Below are 17,460 nucleotides of genomic sequence, written 5' to 3' on the forward strand. Positions count from 1 at the left end.
TATTATTGACTATTTGGAAAATAGATTAAAAATCAGCAGGAAATTCCGTTGTTAGTATCCAAATGGGGGAATGAAAGCCCACCAAGTGGATCATCAACGCTTTGCCTTAGTTGCTGGCATAATGCTGTTCACTGTCTAATGAGGGAATAATAGTTTTGTTTCTTCCTGAAGCTCTTGTGCACAAAGTCAAGCCTAGGACAGTAGCAACAGAGCCCCAGTCTCCAGTGGTGGCACCAAGACCAGATTCCAACGAGGCTCTGAGAAGATGCTGTCATGAATGTACCTGTTCCATATTTACACATTCCTGCTTAAGAGGAACTTGTTTCCCAGGCATTGTATTCTTTGTTCTATTTTATTTTCATCACATTCATGAATAGTCATTGTGCTGCCCAGTGTTTTGGAGTTAAAAATAAAACAAAGCAAAACAAGATATCATGAGCCAAAGTATGAAGCCCAAGAGATGATCCCCAACCCATGACTAAAAATATCCACTAATTAAACATGAATGCAAAAGTAGCCTCTGCCTAAGATTCATGTGTACTATGAAGATAAGTGAATAATCCTTAGTGCTTTGAATTTCTGAGAAGAGAGTTAGCATAACATTGTTAGGCATTTTTACCCCGGCTTCAAGTTATTTAATTGTCTTGTTATATAATTTGAAAACTATAGAACAAAACTATAGAAAGGGGAAATATTTAAAATCAAGGGTGTACATTTTGCTGTACATCTGAAACTAACACAACATTGTAAATCAACTATATTTCAATAAAAATTTAAAAAATAAAATCTAGGATGAGGCAAATTTTACCTTTAACTAGACTTATATTGGTTTCATTCATAGCCTGTTACTTTGCAGATGTATTTTCACAAAGTGTTAAATTGATTTAATTTTTTTGCAACCTCTGTGCTTTTTCTGGCATCTTTACTATCCCTTGGTGAAATGGCACCATAGCTAGAATTATGCAGAAATGTGACTTCTTTTTCAAACTTGTTAATACATATTGAACATTATGCTGATAAAGCCAATCTCTAATAAAATGAAATAGCTAAGTATGTAACTAAAAAATTAAGGTGGGAAAATTTCAAAATGTGAAGTATAGATTTAATATAGTCATTAAATGTTATTGCCACTTATAATTTCTGCTTTTTATATTTTTAAATTAAATTTCTCCCAATCTGATGATGTACTTTAAAATAAACATATAATTGAATATTTCAAAAAGAAATCTGTTTACAGCTGTTTATGAGACAACCAAGATAATGAATGTAGAATTTTCCTCACTTTTGTCCATCTTTTTCTTTGGCATTCTTCCATTGAACACAAATAGTTATTAATCTATTATATTCCTTTATTCTGCAATGGGGTATATAAGGGTGAGCAAAAGAGCTATCAATCACCCAGTCTTCAAGGGACTGCAATCAACTGGACCTCTGCCAATGATATTATCAATTGTCTTTACCAATATTTATTTGGACACTATGTGCTGGGAATGCAAGGATAAATTAGGCAGGAGCTCATAGGAGAGTGAGACACTTGACATGGATATTGTTATTTCTAGCAATGGGAGAGTAAACAGGACACTGCAAGACAAGAAGGGAGGGAATGAATCACTTTACTTGGAACTTTGGGTAGAAGACTGATTTCAAAGAGGACTTAGAGTGAGTATCTTTTGAGTTGAAAAGGGAGGATATGGGCACCCAAGCAGAGTGTATAGGCTCTGCCCAGATATGAAAAGACAGGCTAGTCTGCTTGTAGGTCACAGTCACTTGAGAAGGCAGCATTGGGTGAGTGGTTGAAAGATGAGTTAATACCAGAATATAAGTATCTTAGGTTTCTACTAAGGAATTTGCTGATGCTCATGGATGATGGGAAGAGAGAGATATGGACGTACAAGATTTTTAAGCAAGATGATAACATAATTACAAGATACGTGATGACAAGTCAGAGGATGGATTGGAGAGAGGAGCGATTGGGTGATAATAGCTAATGTTGATTGTATCTGTATTCAGTATTGGCTTTGTCCTAAATATTTTACACTCAGTAAATGCTCACGACAAGCCCATGAGTTGGGGGCTGTTATAATCACACACACACACACACACACACACACACACACACACACACATACATATCATATTACTTTGTATATATTTTTTTCACTCCTGACTCCCCTGCTAAAATGTGACCTCCTCATGACAGAGACTTGGTTTCATTTATATTTAAATCCCAAGTGCTAACACAGCATCCAGAATATAGGAGATATTTGTTGAATAGTAGGAGGATGAGAAAGGCAAAGAAGCAATGACATTTTACAATTATAGGGCCCTGGCTAAGTTCTGTGCTGCATGGAGAGCTTTTAAACCAGATCTGTAAACACTAAATATAAAATAAATTAAGTAAATTGGGTCTGGTCCCATAATTCTCCATACATGGCTGTACATGTCGACTTTAATTCTCGCAGAGTGATGTATATTCCTTATTCTTGCTTCTTAGAGTTGTACTTTTGCCAACAAGACTTGTACTAATCTTTCTAAGGAAGAAAATAGGACATGTTGATTGCTGCTTTGGTAATTTAGCTATTATTCTCAGTCTCCTATGTGTCAATTTAAAAATGATCACCAGTGTCAGTACACGGCTGGCAGCCAAAAGTTTTCTTTAATGTTCCACAGGCACAACTCTTCAGAGTTAGGGAACTGGAAATTCTTTTCTCTATAACTGTTAGTATCTACTTTGGAAAGCAAGCAATTAAGAGAAAGCAGATATATCTGTTAATTTGCACAAATTAGTGGTACTAGGAAATAGAGGCTTTTGGAATTTTAGGATAAAGAAAGTTTGGAGTGTTAACCCTGAATTCTTACCTATCCCTGCTACAGAAGAGAATTTGGACATAACTCTATGTGCTTTGAGATTTACACATTTTTCCTCTGGTTTTGTTTTGTTCTTTTTTCTCCTGCTTTATTTTCAGGGTGTGAATATAAGTGGGGGTCAGAGGCATCGTGTCAGTCTGGCCAGAGCTGTCTATAGTGGGGCCGACATCTACCTCCTGGATGATCCCTTGTCTGCAGTTGATGTTCATGTTGGAAAGCAACTTTTTGAAAAAGTGATTGGGTCCTCTGGCATGTTGAAAAACAAGGTAGCCATAGCATCACTTATGCTTTAGTGAGGGAAGGAGAGGATAATCTATGTAGCATTGTGCCCAAAATTCTAATATTTTGTTTATTTATTGAAGCAGGATAGTTAAATTTCATGTAAAGAATGAGATGTTATATTGGTCTTTTACAGACACACTTTAATGAATGTTTTAAAATTTTTTACAAGTTTACTCTGACCACAACTTATGTGATTATTACCTCATTGACTAATACCATATTCAAAGGTGGTTTACATGCCAAAATGAGTTGTTTTTAGCTTAGGTGACTTTTTTTGAAAAGTGGTATTTTGATGCATAGCACTTTTATAAAAAATAGTATTACTTTATTATTTACTACTTAAAATGTGGTATTACTAATCTAGCATTCATAACAATTCAATTGTTTTGTGAAGGAACCAAGAAGAAAGGAATTATTTACCAAGTTCATACTATGTTTGACACTAAATTAGTTCATTTAGTTCTTATGGCAAGTCTCTGAGATAGGCATTATCGTTATTCCTGTTTTATACATGAAGAAACTCAGGGCTTATAATGACTTGATGTAGCTTGCTTAATTTAAGAGCCACAGAGATTTTTAAAAGCCTGTCTGACCACAAAACCATACACATCCATTCACAATATGTGTTTACAGATTTATTAATATAGAGAATTCTGGAAAAATTAAATAAATGTATAGAATAATAAAATAAATATTTAAGTAAAGAATAGACAAATGTCTTTACTTATTGAAATGAAACCAAGATAAATCTTCTCATTCAATTTTATGTATATGTATATAATATATGGAAATATTTAAAAATAAAGACTTGAGTCAAACATGTTTTTGTAATGCTACAGGACCTTAGAAAAAGAAAGCAAGAATGACAGTTATAAGATTGTTTTTCATTTGCTGTAAATTTGATTCATTTTTAATGAATGAAAAATACCTGAACTAATGGGTTAAAAATATTTGCTGACTTCTTTTTTTCTTTTTTTTTTTTGTCTAGCAGTGTATCATCATTTATTGTGAAATATATTTATACATGCTGCCTTAAACTGACACCTACCAAGAATTATACTCTAAAATAATAAAGACAAAACATAATGATTGCAGCACTCTTTAAAATGGCTTATTTTTGCCATGTAACCCAGGGAATAAAATACTCTTTTGCAGACTCGAATTTTAGTGACACACAATCTCACACTTCTACCCCTGATGGATCTTATTGTTGTAATGGAAAGTGGCAGAGTAACACAAATGGGAACATACCAGGAACTTCTGTCTAAAACCAAAAATCTCACGAATTTGCTTCAGGCCTTCAGTGAACAAGAAAAAGGTGAGGACACAGTGAAAAATAAACCTAAGATACAGTGTGCTTACCCATTTTGAAAGCCCATTAATTGCCTGATTTCTTACTATGCACTTTTCTTCATTCATGCTACTTAAGTCAGGAACTGGGTGTCTTCCTTTCTCTAGAAAAGAAACAAGTACATTGGGACACATCAGCTAAAAATCAACCTTGTTTATGATTTTTAAGCAAAATGTTATGCCCCAGGGTCAGTTTGTTCATTTATGAAATAAGAGATTAGATGATTTATAAGCTCTGTTGCAGGTTTAGAATATAATGGGTCTAAACATTCTACTTTCTTTGAAATTAAATCCATATCAAATAAATAATAAGTATTTAAAACATACTATTGCATGTTGTGGGAGAGAAACAAAAGAAAAGAAAACCTGAAGAATGAAAAAGGAGAATGATATTTGTCTAACTTTTACAAAATAACAACTGAGTTTATTTACTACTAATCTTTGTTACTATAGTCCTAGTATTTTAAATTAAGATTCATAGATATTTGTGTAAATGAAGTGGTTTGATCTTTATCTAATTAGGACATAAGGATGTTTGAAATCTAGTATTAGTTTAGTATTCCAGAGATCAGTCATTTTCCAGCTCTGAAAGTTGGATGTACCATTATCTTTTTCCAGCTGTAGATGTTTTCTCATGTGTACCACCATCATGATCCTTGTTCTATACCTTTCCAGAACACCACTGAGAAATGGCTGTAAAACCAGTGAACTATTTCATAATTGAAGGCTAAAAGAAGACATATAGAGTTATTCTTAGTATTTCCTACACGAACGGTATCTATTCATTCACTTTACACTTTACCTGGATATAAAAGTCAGAAAGATATGAAACCGGTTTATAACAAGATCAGTGCGAATTAGTATTTTAATGCCATGAAATCAAAAAGCAGAGCCATTTTGCTGATGTGTTTCTCTAAGCTAATACACATTAGGTATGCACTACTATGTTTTTTATTCCTTGTTTATACTCCTTTCTCAAATTTAAATATTCTATATGTAGACACATTCAGAAATACCTGATCTATTGTCAGGTGGCTGTGATCAATCTTAATAAAGAAGACCTTGTCTTTTCTTAATGGCTAGCAGTTTTGGAAATGAGCCCTTGTCTATTTGGTCAGGCTAAGTAATAATTTATATTTAGTGTGTAGGAAAGATATATCTATGAGGGTCTCTGAGGGCTGCAATGAGGATGTGGTCATTTTCTCTATCCCCAGCACTTAGGTAGCCTCATGTTAGGCAAATAACAGGTACTCAGTAGCTGTTTGTTAAACAGATGAATCTGCCTCCATTTTTTCTACCAAAAGTATGTCTCCTCAGAGTGAATGGGATGATTTGTAATGCTATGAGCCAGGATATATTTTTTGCTATTTATTTTAAAGGCAACATGAAATATAAGTTGTATTACTTTGGAAAATATAGCTCTGAAAGCAGGCAGTGTGTAAGTTTTAAGTTCAATATTTAATCTACCATAAAATATGGAACACAATTTTGAAAGTTGTGGAATTTGCTCTTGTTTAAGTCTCCAGTTTTGGAAACAAATATCATACCTCCCTCCATTGATATATCTTATGTACACCAGTCCTCTGTGGTAACAAGTGGAAAACATTCTTGAAGTTGAGCTGGCATTAATAGATGTTACTATCTTAGCAACAGAAATATGACATATTTAGGAAAATGTAAATTGAACTTTCTTCTAATTACTTCAGTATTGTATCTTTTCTGTTAAAATTCAGAAAGGTGGTGAGTAGAGATCATTTTTGTACTAGAAATAGAATATGTTTTTTACAATGAATATTTCTAGGATTTTGATTTATTTGGATGCTGAGTAAAAAATATATAAAGTCTTTTAAAAAGCAGGCATAAAATTACTCATGTTAATACTAGATAGATAGATATTTGTAAAAGGTCAGCCATATATATTGTAATTTTATTAGTGACCACACAGAGCAGAACAAAAATAGATTAACTGATATAAAATTGATATAAAACATCCCCCAGACAACAACTTCAAACCTGGTTACATTTAGTCACATTCCTGCAGTATTGCCCTTAGACCTGGGCCAATTTGACCCAGTCCTGTACTACGTCTCTGCTCTGCCTTCCCTGGCTGGCTCTCTGGCCAAGGCCTAGGGATTGTGCCCATCGGGGGTCCTCTTCCCATCCTCCCACTCCTTGACCACTCCAGGTAATTGGAGTCCCAGAGTTCTCTGCCCATATGACATAAATTTGCTCCAAGGACCTGGGCTCTCATTCTTTAGTTCTACCCTCTTAAGGGTTGACCGCTCTACTGGCATTCACTACTCCTTGGATAAAGGATTTTTTTTCTTGGAAGAGGGTTAACAGAGTCTGGACATGTAGCTGAGGCAGCCAAAGACATGGTGAGGGGTGGAGCTGGGGTGGGAGAAAACCCAGCAAGGACCTTGACCACATCACCCGGGACTACCGCATTCCCCAGAGGAACTCGCAGGGCTGCAAACACTCTCACCTGGATTTTGCCTTCCAGGTGGTTGGGAAGGTGTATGTGTTAGGGTAAGAGATAGAACTTATTTACCAGTCTGTTAGTTCCATCTATAACTGTCAAATACGTAGAAGTATGGTATGTGGGCCTACATTTATACTCTTGCCCCAGTTACCACAAATGTTAGGTGCAGGCCTGTCCTTGTGGGGAATTTCTTTCTCTTCTTTGCATAAGTAGTGAATAAAAACCAACTTATATCTGAGAACATTTTTATCGGAATTTAGAAGAAAGAGGGCTACAGGACAGAGTGTGATTTGAGAAGTGTGATCCCCACTTCTAAATTCAATCTGTGGTCTATCGTTTATTTTTTACGATTTATTCTTTTTGGCCTTGAGTCTATTCAGGAATTACTTTAAAAAGCACACAATATTTCCATTTAAAATTTTTTATTAACTTAATGTGACATGAAAGTGGGAGTAAAAGTCAGCACAACATAGTAGAAAAAACATGGGGCCAATTTCAGGAGTCCTGGGTTCTGGTTCTAGCACTGATAATTATATGAATCTTTGTAAAAATGACCTCTTTTCATTCTTCCCATTTATGAAAAATGGGACTTGAACTAGATCTGTTTGTCCTGGCGTCTGATATGGAAATGAACAGTGTACATTTTTATCACTCCCTTGCCCCCAAAACTGCTTATGACCCAGACACTTTTTCTTTTCCTATAATTCTCACTCTCACTACCAGAGTTGATGACAGATAAGTAGAGTTTACAGTATAATTTGGTTTGGATACATCAGATCTCTAAAAATCCATCTAGCTCTGAAAAATCTATAAGTCTCACCTTATGGGGATATTATATAAGAGGTGAGAATCAGAGGAGAGAAAAGAGTTTATGAAAAAAAATATGACTAAAGATAAATTTACATATTTATAGGTTTAGTCTAGGATAATTCTTACCCATACTAATAATACTGATGATAGCTAAGATGTCTTGGGTATTAATTCTCTCAATATAGTCACAAGTGTTTTACTTAATTCTCCCCAAAACCCCCTGAGGCTATATGGTCCTAATTTTACAAAGAAGATATACATCTTGCCCAAGTTAAGACAGTGTAAGTTTCAGAATTTGAATCCATCACTGCCTCTGTTTCATGCCAGAGGCCAATCAAACTCTTAAACATTGTACCAAACCTGTAGGAAAAAGTACATTGACTTAATGTGAAAGACAGGAAGGAGTGTAGGGCTCAGCTCACTCTTGCTCTCTCCATCTCTCTGTCTTTCTCTTTTTCTCTCTCTCTCCCTCTCTGTCTCTTTGACACCTTTGGGTTTCAGGCAAGTCACTTATCCTATCTGAGTTTTACTTCTCCCTTCAAGATAAGGGTAAACTTACCTGTTCTCTTTATCTTATCAGCTCATTTTGGCACTCAACTTGTATAATGTATGTGAACGTGTTCTATAAACTATAAATATATAAATTCAAACATTATTATTATCAGCTATAAAGATGAAAATGTGCCTTAGGCAGGAGAGGATGTAACATCCCCAAATTGAATTTTAATTCTGTGAGACATGGAATCCCACGTTTCTTAGAGGTAGTTGATGTAAATCAGAGGCTCCCTTTAAGGACCAGATGTTTACTTCTAGAAATAAGAAAACATAGAGTTCATATAAGAGACCTTAGAAATCTCCAAGTCCACTTCCTTCTTTTTAAAGATAAGAAGTCTGAGATTCAAGGAGATTAAGTATTACACTCTGGGAAAAGACAAAAATCTGCCTAGCTCTGAGATGTTTCCCATAGAATTCACTAACAGTAAGTTGAACCTCAGTCTTGTAATTCTAGATGTGTGACTTTGATTAATGCTACCTGCTTTACTTCTCTGTGCTTTTAATCTGTAAAATAGGGATAATCGTAGCATCTTCCTCACAGGGGTAGTTTTGAAACATAAGAGTTAAAATATGTAAAGTATTTAGAACATTGCCTGCCACGTAGGAAGCTATTATTAGTGACATTAGTAAGAACATGACAGAGATTCGGGGATTACCATTGCATGCTCTTAATACTTTTCACAATAATAACATTTGTCTATAAGACTTGATGATATTGCTTTTTTTTTTTTTAAGACTGGAGTCATGTTCCTCTTGGGCAAATACTTAAACCTTCTGTGGAAGATCCAAAACAAGTTAGCACTCCTCTCTAATGTCTAAGAAAGAACTTCTCTGTAGGCTTTTTCATTACGGAGTCTTAGTTTTATCAAGACATTACAAAACATTTTAGGTGAATAGGAAATAATGGGGAAAATGAAAGGCTCCCAGTATTCCTATGGATCCAGAACACAAAAAATTCTCTAACTTGTATAATCTTTCAGCGTATTTCTCTCTATTTTGTGCATTGTTTGCTTTTATGGATATAAAAGCACTCACCATCTTCTTCCGCAGCTCATGCTTTAAAGCGAGTCAGTGTAATCAACTCCAGAACTGTACTGAAAGAACAAATCCTGGAGCAAAATGATAGGTGAGTATTAGGGTAATACCAGGTTCATAGGGATTATGGACTAATTAATTACATTTTTTAGCATTTAAAATGCATGTTATAAAAATGATCTGTACATTATGATGGGTACAAAATGTACTTAGTGGTTTCCAAATTTTATACTATAAGTTACATGGTTGTATCTAAGTTTTTAAGTGAGATGTATGTGACTTAATTTGGGACACATAGTAACTCTCAGTAATTTCTAGCCAAATTCTACTAGAAGAAATCTACTTGGATTTGTGTGTGTGTGAGATAAGATATACCCCAAATGAATCTGTTTAGAAAAATAGGAGGAAGGAAGGGAAGGAGGGAGGAAAAGAATGATAAGGGAAAGGAAGAGAGAAATAAAAATAATAAAACTTTGACCCTGATTAGATTGTTATATTATACTTCTTTTTCATTTTTGTAAGGAACTAAAATGAACAGTGATTGAAGCAAATTAACCTAATCAGTTATTTGCCCTAATACTCCAACAGTTGCAAAGAGGAGACAAAAAAAAAAAAAAAAGAATAATAGCAAAAAGTGGTTTAAAAAGTAAGTGGCCAGAATTATAGGGAGCTGCCACTGGTCAAAGTTGCTAAAATGGAGAATTGGAATGGATTAGAGAGAAGCAAATACTTCAGGATCCAATAGCTCAGAATTTTGTAGTTTTGACCTTGAGTGAAATAATGGGCCTTGAATTTATTTTTTTTTTGAAAGGATTGGATATTCCTGTGGTTGTGTGATTATGTGGATGTTGCAGCTTGGAGCTTTGTGTACATACCAGGTTTAGCTGACTGAATAGGTAAATTAAATTATTCCTCTGGATCATAAAGACCTTGGACTGCTTTTCTTCTTTATTGTCTTGGTGTTGTCATCCAGTCTCATGACTTTAATTACCTTTACTCCAAGTTTATATCCCCAGCCCAACCTGTCCTCTGAACCCCAGAGTTGGACTCTCCTCTTTGATGTCTAATCTTCTTAGCTAATGGCAACACTGTTCTTCCAGTTGCTTAGATAAAATATCTTGCAATCACCCTTGACCTCTCTCTTACTCCATATCCAATCCATCATCAAATCCCATCGGCTCTATCTTCAAAATATATCCAAGAATCCAGAATTCAAACACTACTCATCACTATCACAGCTTCCCTTTGTCCAAATCACTATCATTTCTCCCATGAATTATTATAATTGTCTTCTTACAGGTCTTCCTGCCACCAGCCTTGCCCTGTACAGTCTGTTTGCAGCATAACATCCAGAGTGGTTTGTTTTACAAATATGAGTCAGATCATGTCATTCTTCTGCCCCAAATCTCCAAAAGATTCACATCTCAGAGTAAAATCCCGAGTCCTCACAATGACCTATAAAGCCTTGGAGGACCTGGACCTGTTTACCTTTCTCAGAACCTCCTAAAGCTCATCTCACTATTCTACTGCAGCAAGACTGACTCTGCTATTCCTGTAAGACTAGGCATGCGCCTCCCCTGGTGCCTTTGCACTTTCCGATCCTACTGCTTAAGGCATATTTCTCCCATATATCCATATGGCTTGCTCGCCCATCTTCTGCAGGTCTTCTGCTCAAATGTCACCTCATCAATGAAGACCTAGTTAGCCACCCTATTTTATACCACAATACTTCTTACCCCTTCCATGCTTTTTCCCCCATAATTTTTACTAATTATCAGTATACTGGAAAATATACTTATTTACTTTTATTTTGTCTTTCTCTTACCTCTAGGTTATAAGCTTTATAAGAGCAGGAATTTTTGTTCACTCTTCTATTGCCATCTACATAACACATTTCAACTAAACACTGAATAACATGTGTTCAGTAAATATTTTGAATGGGTGAATAAATAACTAGAGACTGAAAGCACACTCAAGGAACTTTTAATCCATCATTTATTTTATTTTATTTTTCTTACCATTATAACAATAAGTTTCATTTAAATGAGTGTCAGTTTTTAAGGATATCCAAGAAAAGCAAAAAAAAAAAAAAAACACTGAAACAGACTTTGAAATTTCTGGGCTGTGGGGTCTTCAAATCTCTAAATTATAGAGTTTTCACCTGTGTATAATCTCACCATACACTCAATAAGTAGCTTGCTTTAAGGCTTAAATCTTAAAAATCAATAAGTATTGTTATAAACATAATCATACCCTTTCCTCTGTAATAAATCATTTTTTCTATTTATAAGTCACGGTTAGTCATATCCAAATTGAACCTCTTAAAGTTTTTGTGAACCACTTTTACAAAATTTCTCCTTGAAAAAAGAACCCAAATCCCTATAAACGTTTGTTTACAGAACTGGTTTCTAAACATTTCTCAAGTTCTGGCGGCTCAAACAGAAGCCAGCATGCTGAAACTTACTTCTTCAGTAGAGTACATCAAAAAGATCACCTCAATTCTCCTATGGCACATTCATGTCAACAGGACTCAGCATCAAACTTACTTTTTAATGACTGTGATAAAAATGTTATTGGAGGTCCATGGATCCCTTCATACCAATCTTTTCTTGTTTTTAGGCATGGCAATTATATCATTTTTATCTTTTGTTTGAGAGGTCAGAGACCTATTTTCATTTCTCCAAAATATGTGCATCTTTGCCTACTTCCATGTATTTCCTAGTTTATTACTTTCTATACTATTCCTAGTCTAGCTTTCATCTTTTTTTAATCTGCTTTACTATTTGGTAAGATATCATTACGTGGAGAAAATTTTCCTGACTTTCAACTTAATTTTTTTTAACCTTACCCAATTATTTCCAATTTATGCAGAAGTAAGATAGACTAGAGATTGGAAGATACAAACAGACAAGAACTTCACAATGCAGACTCTCTACAGTGGGATGTACTGAGATAGAACAATGAATCTTCCTCGTGGAAGGGTTCACAGGGAAACTAACTACCCATCAAGAGGGAGGTGGAAAGGAAGTTGGACCGAATAATGACTGACAGTCCCTCCCTTTGAAACTTAAGAGTTAGAATTACATTATGATGTTAGTTTTGTTTTCAAATGGGGACTAAAATAAGTTGAACTGTTTCAATATTTTGTTTTTCATTTTTTGGTTTAAATGTATATGGTATATATTATTTTATTTCCTTAAATATATATTACTATCTTCCCTGACCAAAATAAACTGGAAATGCTATTTTAGTATCTAGACTGCCCCCTTCTGGCTTTCATGTCAGACTCTATTAATCACTTTAATCCTCCCATACATACTCTATACTTTGCAACTGTATGCTCAGTTCAGGGATAACGGTTTCAGTATGTTAATTTTATATATTTTATACAAAAATATGCAGACTGGTATTATGCCAACTTTCCCAAGGGTTTCTGAAGGACAGAGCAAGACTCATTTTTAAAACTTCTCTACCAGCATAAAAAAATTTGCTCTTTTAAAATTCAAATAAAACCTGCTATTCACAACAAAATGTCCAGGACCAAATGCAGAACTTTTGTGGAAAAAGGATAATTAACATTGTAGTTTGGAAAAACAGTACTCTCCTGTGTAGTGGCCAGTAAATTATTGGTCTTTCTTAGTTATGTCTAATTAGGATGCTTTAATTCCCTTTTAACAGTTGGGTTCATAGCATTTTATATCCAGCTACATTAAGAATTAATTTTTTGGCTTGACACCAATGCTAAATTTGCTTATGCAAACAGAAGCCATGCCAAGGGCTTGAAGGATGATGACAGTAATTAACCCAAATCATATACCAGGAGCTATTCCAATGAAAGTGTCTGTTAAATAGTGTATCTTTTCCTGATGGTAAAGCTGATCCTACAAAGGGCATGCATGTACTGCAACCTCCCACAGAATGTTTCTTGACACTAATGCCAGAGACGGAAAGGGAAGAACTACTGGGCTGATCAAATAGCCATTTCTTATTCTGATAAACGAAATGGGAAATGTGGAGAAATGGGGGCATGTACCTCAGTTTAGAATTTCTAGAGGTCAGTTTGATATTAGATAGGTCAAATGACTTAGAATGTAGCATATCTCATGCTCCTATGTCCCTACAAGGGACCATGAGAGATGTGTAAAGAGAATTATCATTACAGCAATAATTAAAGCAGGAAAAATCTGCAACCAGTATAAATTTTGATTTTGTTAAATAAATCTTAATATAGTAAAATGATAAAATATGATATTGCCATTTGACAAAATATAATGCTGTAATAGAATAATATTTGAGGTTCATTATATACTGAGTTACAAAGACGATGGGTAATTTTTTTAAAAAATTAAGACTTATTATAGAGCAGCATTTGAATTATGATACCACACATATAGAGAAAAGACTATAACAAGCCTCACCAGCATGTTAGCACCAAATATCTCTGGAATATAGCATTATGAGTATTCTGCTTCTGCTTCTCTTCCTCCTCTGTTTTCTCTCTTCTCTCTCCTCTGTTCTCTTTCCACCTCCTCATGCCATTCTGTATTTTTCAAACATTTCTTCAGTAACACAATTCCAGAGGAATTGACAGCTACTTAGTGATTGGTTGGAAATGTGTCAATGTTGAGACAGAGGAAGTGTCGTGGCCAGAGAAAGCTTTTGAGGAGGTAAGAAATAACTGGTTTCATGTAGGGTGTGTTTGAGATAACCAAGCAGAGACGAAGTAGGTGGCAAGTAGGTTTTTTACCCTATGGATCTGGAGCTCAAGGAAGTGACATGGACTTGAGAAATCCATGTGAGAGTCACCCACAAAGGCGAAGGTTGTTGAAACTGGGAATGGATGAGAGTGCTCAGAAAAGAGTGTGGAACATAGCAAGGAAATAATGACTAGAATGGAGCCTCAGGAAATATAAATGTTAAAGGAAGACAGAAACTAATGGAGGCCCAGAGAGGTGGGAGAAAACACAAATGTGTGATGGTAGGGAAGTAAAAGGAAATGTCTCTTCAACAAGGGAAAGGTCAATGATGTTAAATGCTATGGAGAGTTTAAGTGAAATAATTTTTAAAGTGTCCCATGAGTACAGCAATAAGTATTGTACTTATTTTATCAAGGCCCCGTTGATGGAAACCGTTTCAGCCAGGTGCCAGAAAGTTCGAGGAGAGAAAGGTGGTTTGGCAGAAAAATGTTTGGTTACAGAAAGAAGGCAAGAAGTAGGATAGTAACTGAACATAGAGTTGAGGGTGGAATCATTTTTGTGGTGATGGTATTAATTATAAGATGAGAAAAATGTGGAGTTCTCTGTGGGCTGAAGGGAAGGAGTTGCTAGAAAGGAAGAAGATGAAGATTAGAAAAGAGAGGAAACAATTCAGTGTCTCCTAGATTTGCCTTAAGCTAAGAATCCCTTGCATCATTTGTTTAAAAGACAGATTTCTAGAGGGGAAATCTTATAATCTGCATTTTTAAAAAACACTGTCAAGTGTGTCATCGACAGGAAAGTGTGGAAACGCTATATTTAATTTAATAAATGTATTTTGAGAAAATGGGGCAGAATGGTATTCAGTTCATAAGGTTATCCTTAGATCTGAGGAGAAAACTACCTTTGTTTTTTTACAGGAGAGAATTAGAAAAGGCTGGGTGGAGATGCAAATAAAAGTAGAAGTGTGGTGACTGACTTCCCTATCTGCTTTGAGTTTCTCCATCAAGTAGGACATGGGGGCCCCTTCTGAGAGAGATGCAAGAATTTCTAGGCACTATAAAAACCCAGGTGGAAGGAAGATATTAATTTATGGTGGAGCCAGTTTGCTGGACTCTATGATCTTTTGAAGCAGCACTCCACAGATGGGCAGCAAGTGTGACAAAGGCTAACTTGTCAGTTTTAACGTTGACATTTAATTGAAAGAAAGCTATTAAAGTTCAGAATGTCACCACAGTTTGGATGACATGGTAATCATGGAGTACAGGTTGGATAATAAAAGGAATCGAGACAGGGCCTAGGTTTGCCTGGGGCTGAGAGTTTCCCGGATGTGGGACAGTCAGTGCTAAAACCAGGAATATCCCAGGTAAACCAGGATAGTTAATCATCTTAGGGGGCAAGGATGATAGAAAGCTACATTTGCGAACTGGGGGTCTAGGTAGAATAAAAACCAAATACAGTGAAAGTAACTGAATGTACAACTTAGAAATAGAAAAGGTTATGTTATGGCCAGGGACTGAAACAATCGGAGTCAAGTTTTCAGAGGTGGATTTGTTCCAGGTAATAAGATTCATGGTTTGCGGTCATGAAAGTTGATGGCCAATGTAGAATGCAGATGGAGGACTCTGGAAGTATGAAGATCATGAAGGTGAAAAGAGATTGAGTTTAATACAGTTGTTGTTCTTGTCAGCTGTGACATCACCCAGAATGGTGGCAGGATGAAGTGGGACGAATTAGCCTGATGCTAGTCTTCTGATAGGACAGGAGGCGAGTAGATGCGGAGGCACAGATTATGGTAGAGCCAGATGGCATTGTCGTACACAATCTAGGGATTTGGCTCAAGTTTGAAGGATAATTATCTAGAAGAAGCAGTGAAAAAAATCATACAATATGCCCTGGCCCTAAAATATATGGGGTAAAAAAGAATAAACAATCTCCCTTCCAGAAGATTAAAGGAACAATGTTATTATCAAGGCAAGTCAGGTCTCTGTTAATGAAGCAGAAGAGTATGCAACAAAGTGATTGAGAATGTTTAACTTTTAAAAAAATGTTTAGTTGATCTAAAAACCTAAAAAAAAATGTACATCGTCTTGCTTTATCAGGCCCTTATTGGATCAAGGAAAACAGTTCTCAGTGAGAAAAGAAAAGGTCCCTGTTGGTGGGGTAAGCACCAGAATAACTAGTGTTATTTGTTACTAACCACTCAAATATAAATGTTATTAATAAATACCATATGTTTTTCATTGAATTTGAGGAAGGTTGTTATATGATAGTTTGAAGAAATTGAATTAAATGGAACAGGTGGACATTATAGTGGTGTTTAATTAAGATTAAATGTTATTTAGCTATGTATATTCTGGTTTACTAATAATAGTAACTAACATTATTTCAACTTTATTTTTAAGTGCTCAGGACTGTGCAGGCACTTTGCTTGTACTTATAAGATGGCTACTAGTATTACTCCAATTTATAGATGAGTAATCTGAGGATTAGAGTAGTTAGTAACTTGGACCAAGATCATAAAGCTTAGGATATGTCAGAGCAGGATTTAAATCTAGCTTGCGTGACTTTTAAGTACAATAACATTTTTTTTAAACAACTTTGCTTTTAGGTGAAGTTCTCAATCATTCTGAAGTACCTTCAAGCCTTCGGCTGGCTCTGGGTATGGCTGAATGTGGCCACTTACCTGGGGCAGAATTTGGTGGGAATTGGACAGAATCTATGGCTTAGTGCCTGGGCAAAAGAAGCAAAGCACATGAACGATTTCACAGAATGGAAGCGAATAAGAAGCAATAAACTTAACATCTATGGATTATTGGGATTAATGCAAGGTTAAACAAAAAGTCTAGCTGCCTTTCTTTTCTCTTTCTAACCTAACTGATTCAGATGCAAACATAGGGCATTGTTTTACTTTTAAAAAATCTATGTCATAATATTCAAATACTTTGGGATAAGTCAAATGCCTGTTTTTAATTCACCATATTTGCAAGAGTAAACAAAAACTTGTATGTGTCAACTACATGGCCCACACTGAATATTATCAATTTGTCTCACTTAATCTTGACAATAGGTATTTAGAAAGGTGTCATTATCCCCATTTTACAGCTGAGGAAACTGAGTCTCATATGTTAAGTCAGTCAGGACTCAGAAGTCTTGAATACCTGGCTGTCCACTGTATGTGTGAGGCTTGTGACTGATGTGAAGATCAGTAAGTGAGTCTTAAAAACTGCATTGTAAGTAAAGCTTAAAAGTACATTGCAAGCAATATTCGTGTAAAAGTAGTAAAAGAAAACACTGTGAGGATTTAGAGCAGGGGAAAGCCATATTTGGTTGAGAGATTAAGGTAATTTCCAAGGCATAGTTGGCATTTGAGGTGACACTAAA

The 17,460-nt window shown here is 35.4% G+C and overlaps 1 protein-coding gene across 3 annotated transcripts in view; it reads left to right on the plus strand.

Annotated features, from left to right (window-relative positions):
* Window positions 1-17,460, plus strand: part of LOC309806070 (multidrug resistance-associated protein 1-like) — an 85,856-nt gene that overhangs the window by 45,245 nt on the left and 23,151 nt on the right. For 2 of the 3 annotated variants that reach the window (XM_082624477.1, XM_082624479.1), the window contains 5 exons: window positions 2,967-3,134; window positions 4,306-4,468; window positions 9,398-9,473; window positions 16,179-16,239; window positions 16,688-16,907. In XM_082624477.1, coding sequence (XP_082480603.1) covers window positions 2,967-3,134; window positions 4,306-4,468; window positions 9,398-9,473; window positions 16,179-16,239; window positions 16,688-16,907 — 688 coding nt within the window. The remainder of the gene's footprint in view (window positions 1-2,966; window positions 3,135-4,305; window positions 4,469-9,397; window positions 9,474-16,178; window positions 16,240-16,687; window positions 16,908-17,460) is intronic. The other variant, XM_082624478.1, reaches the window with a different exon arrangement.

Source organism: Mesoplodon mirus (assembly GCF_964341445.2).
Source record: "Mesoplodon mirus genome assembly, chromosome: 6".
Taxonomy (NCBI): Eukaryota; Metazoa; Chordata; class Mammalia; order Artiodactyla; family Ziphiidae; genus Mesoplodon; species Mesoplodon mirus.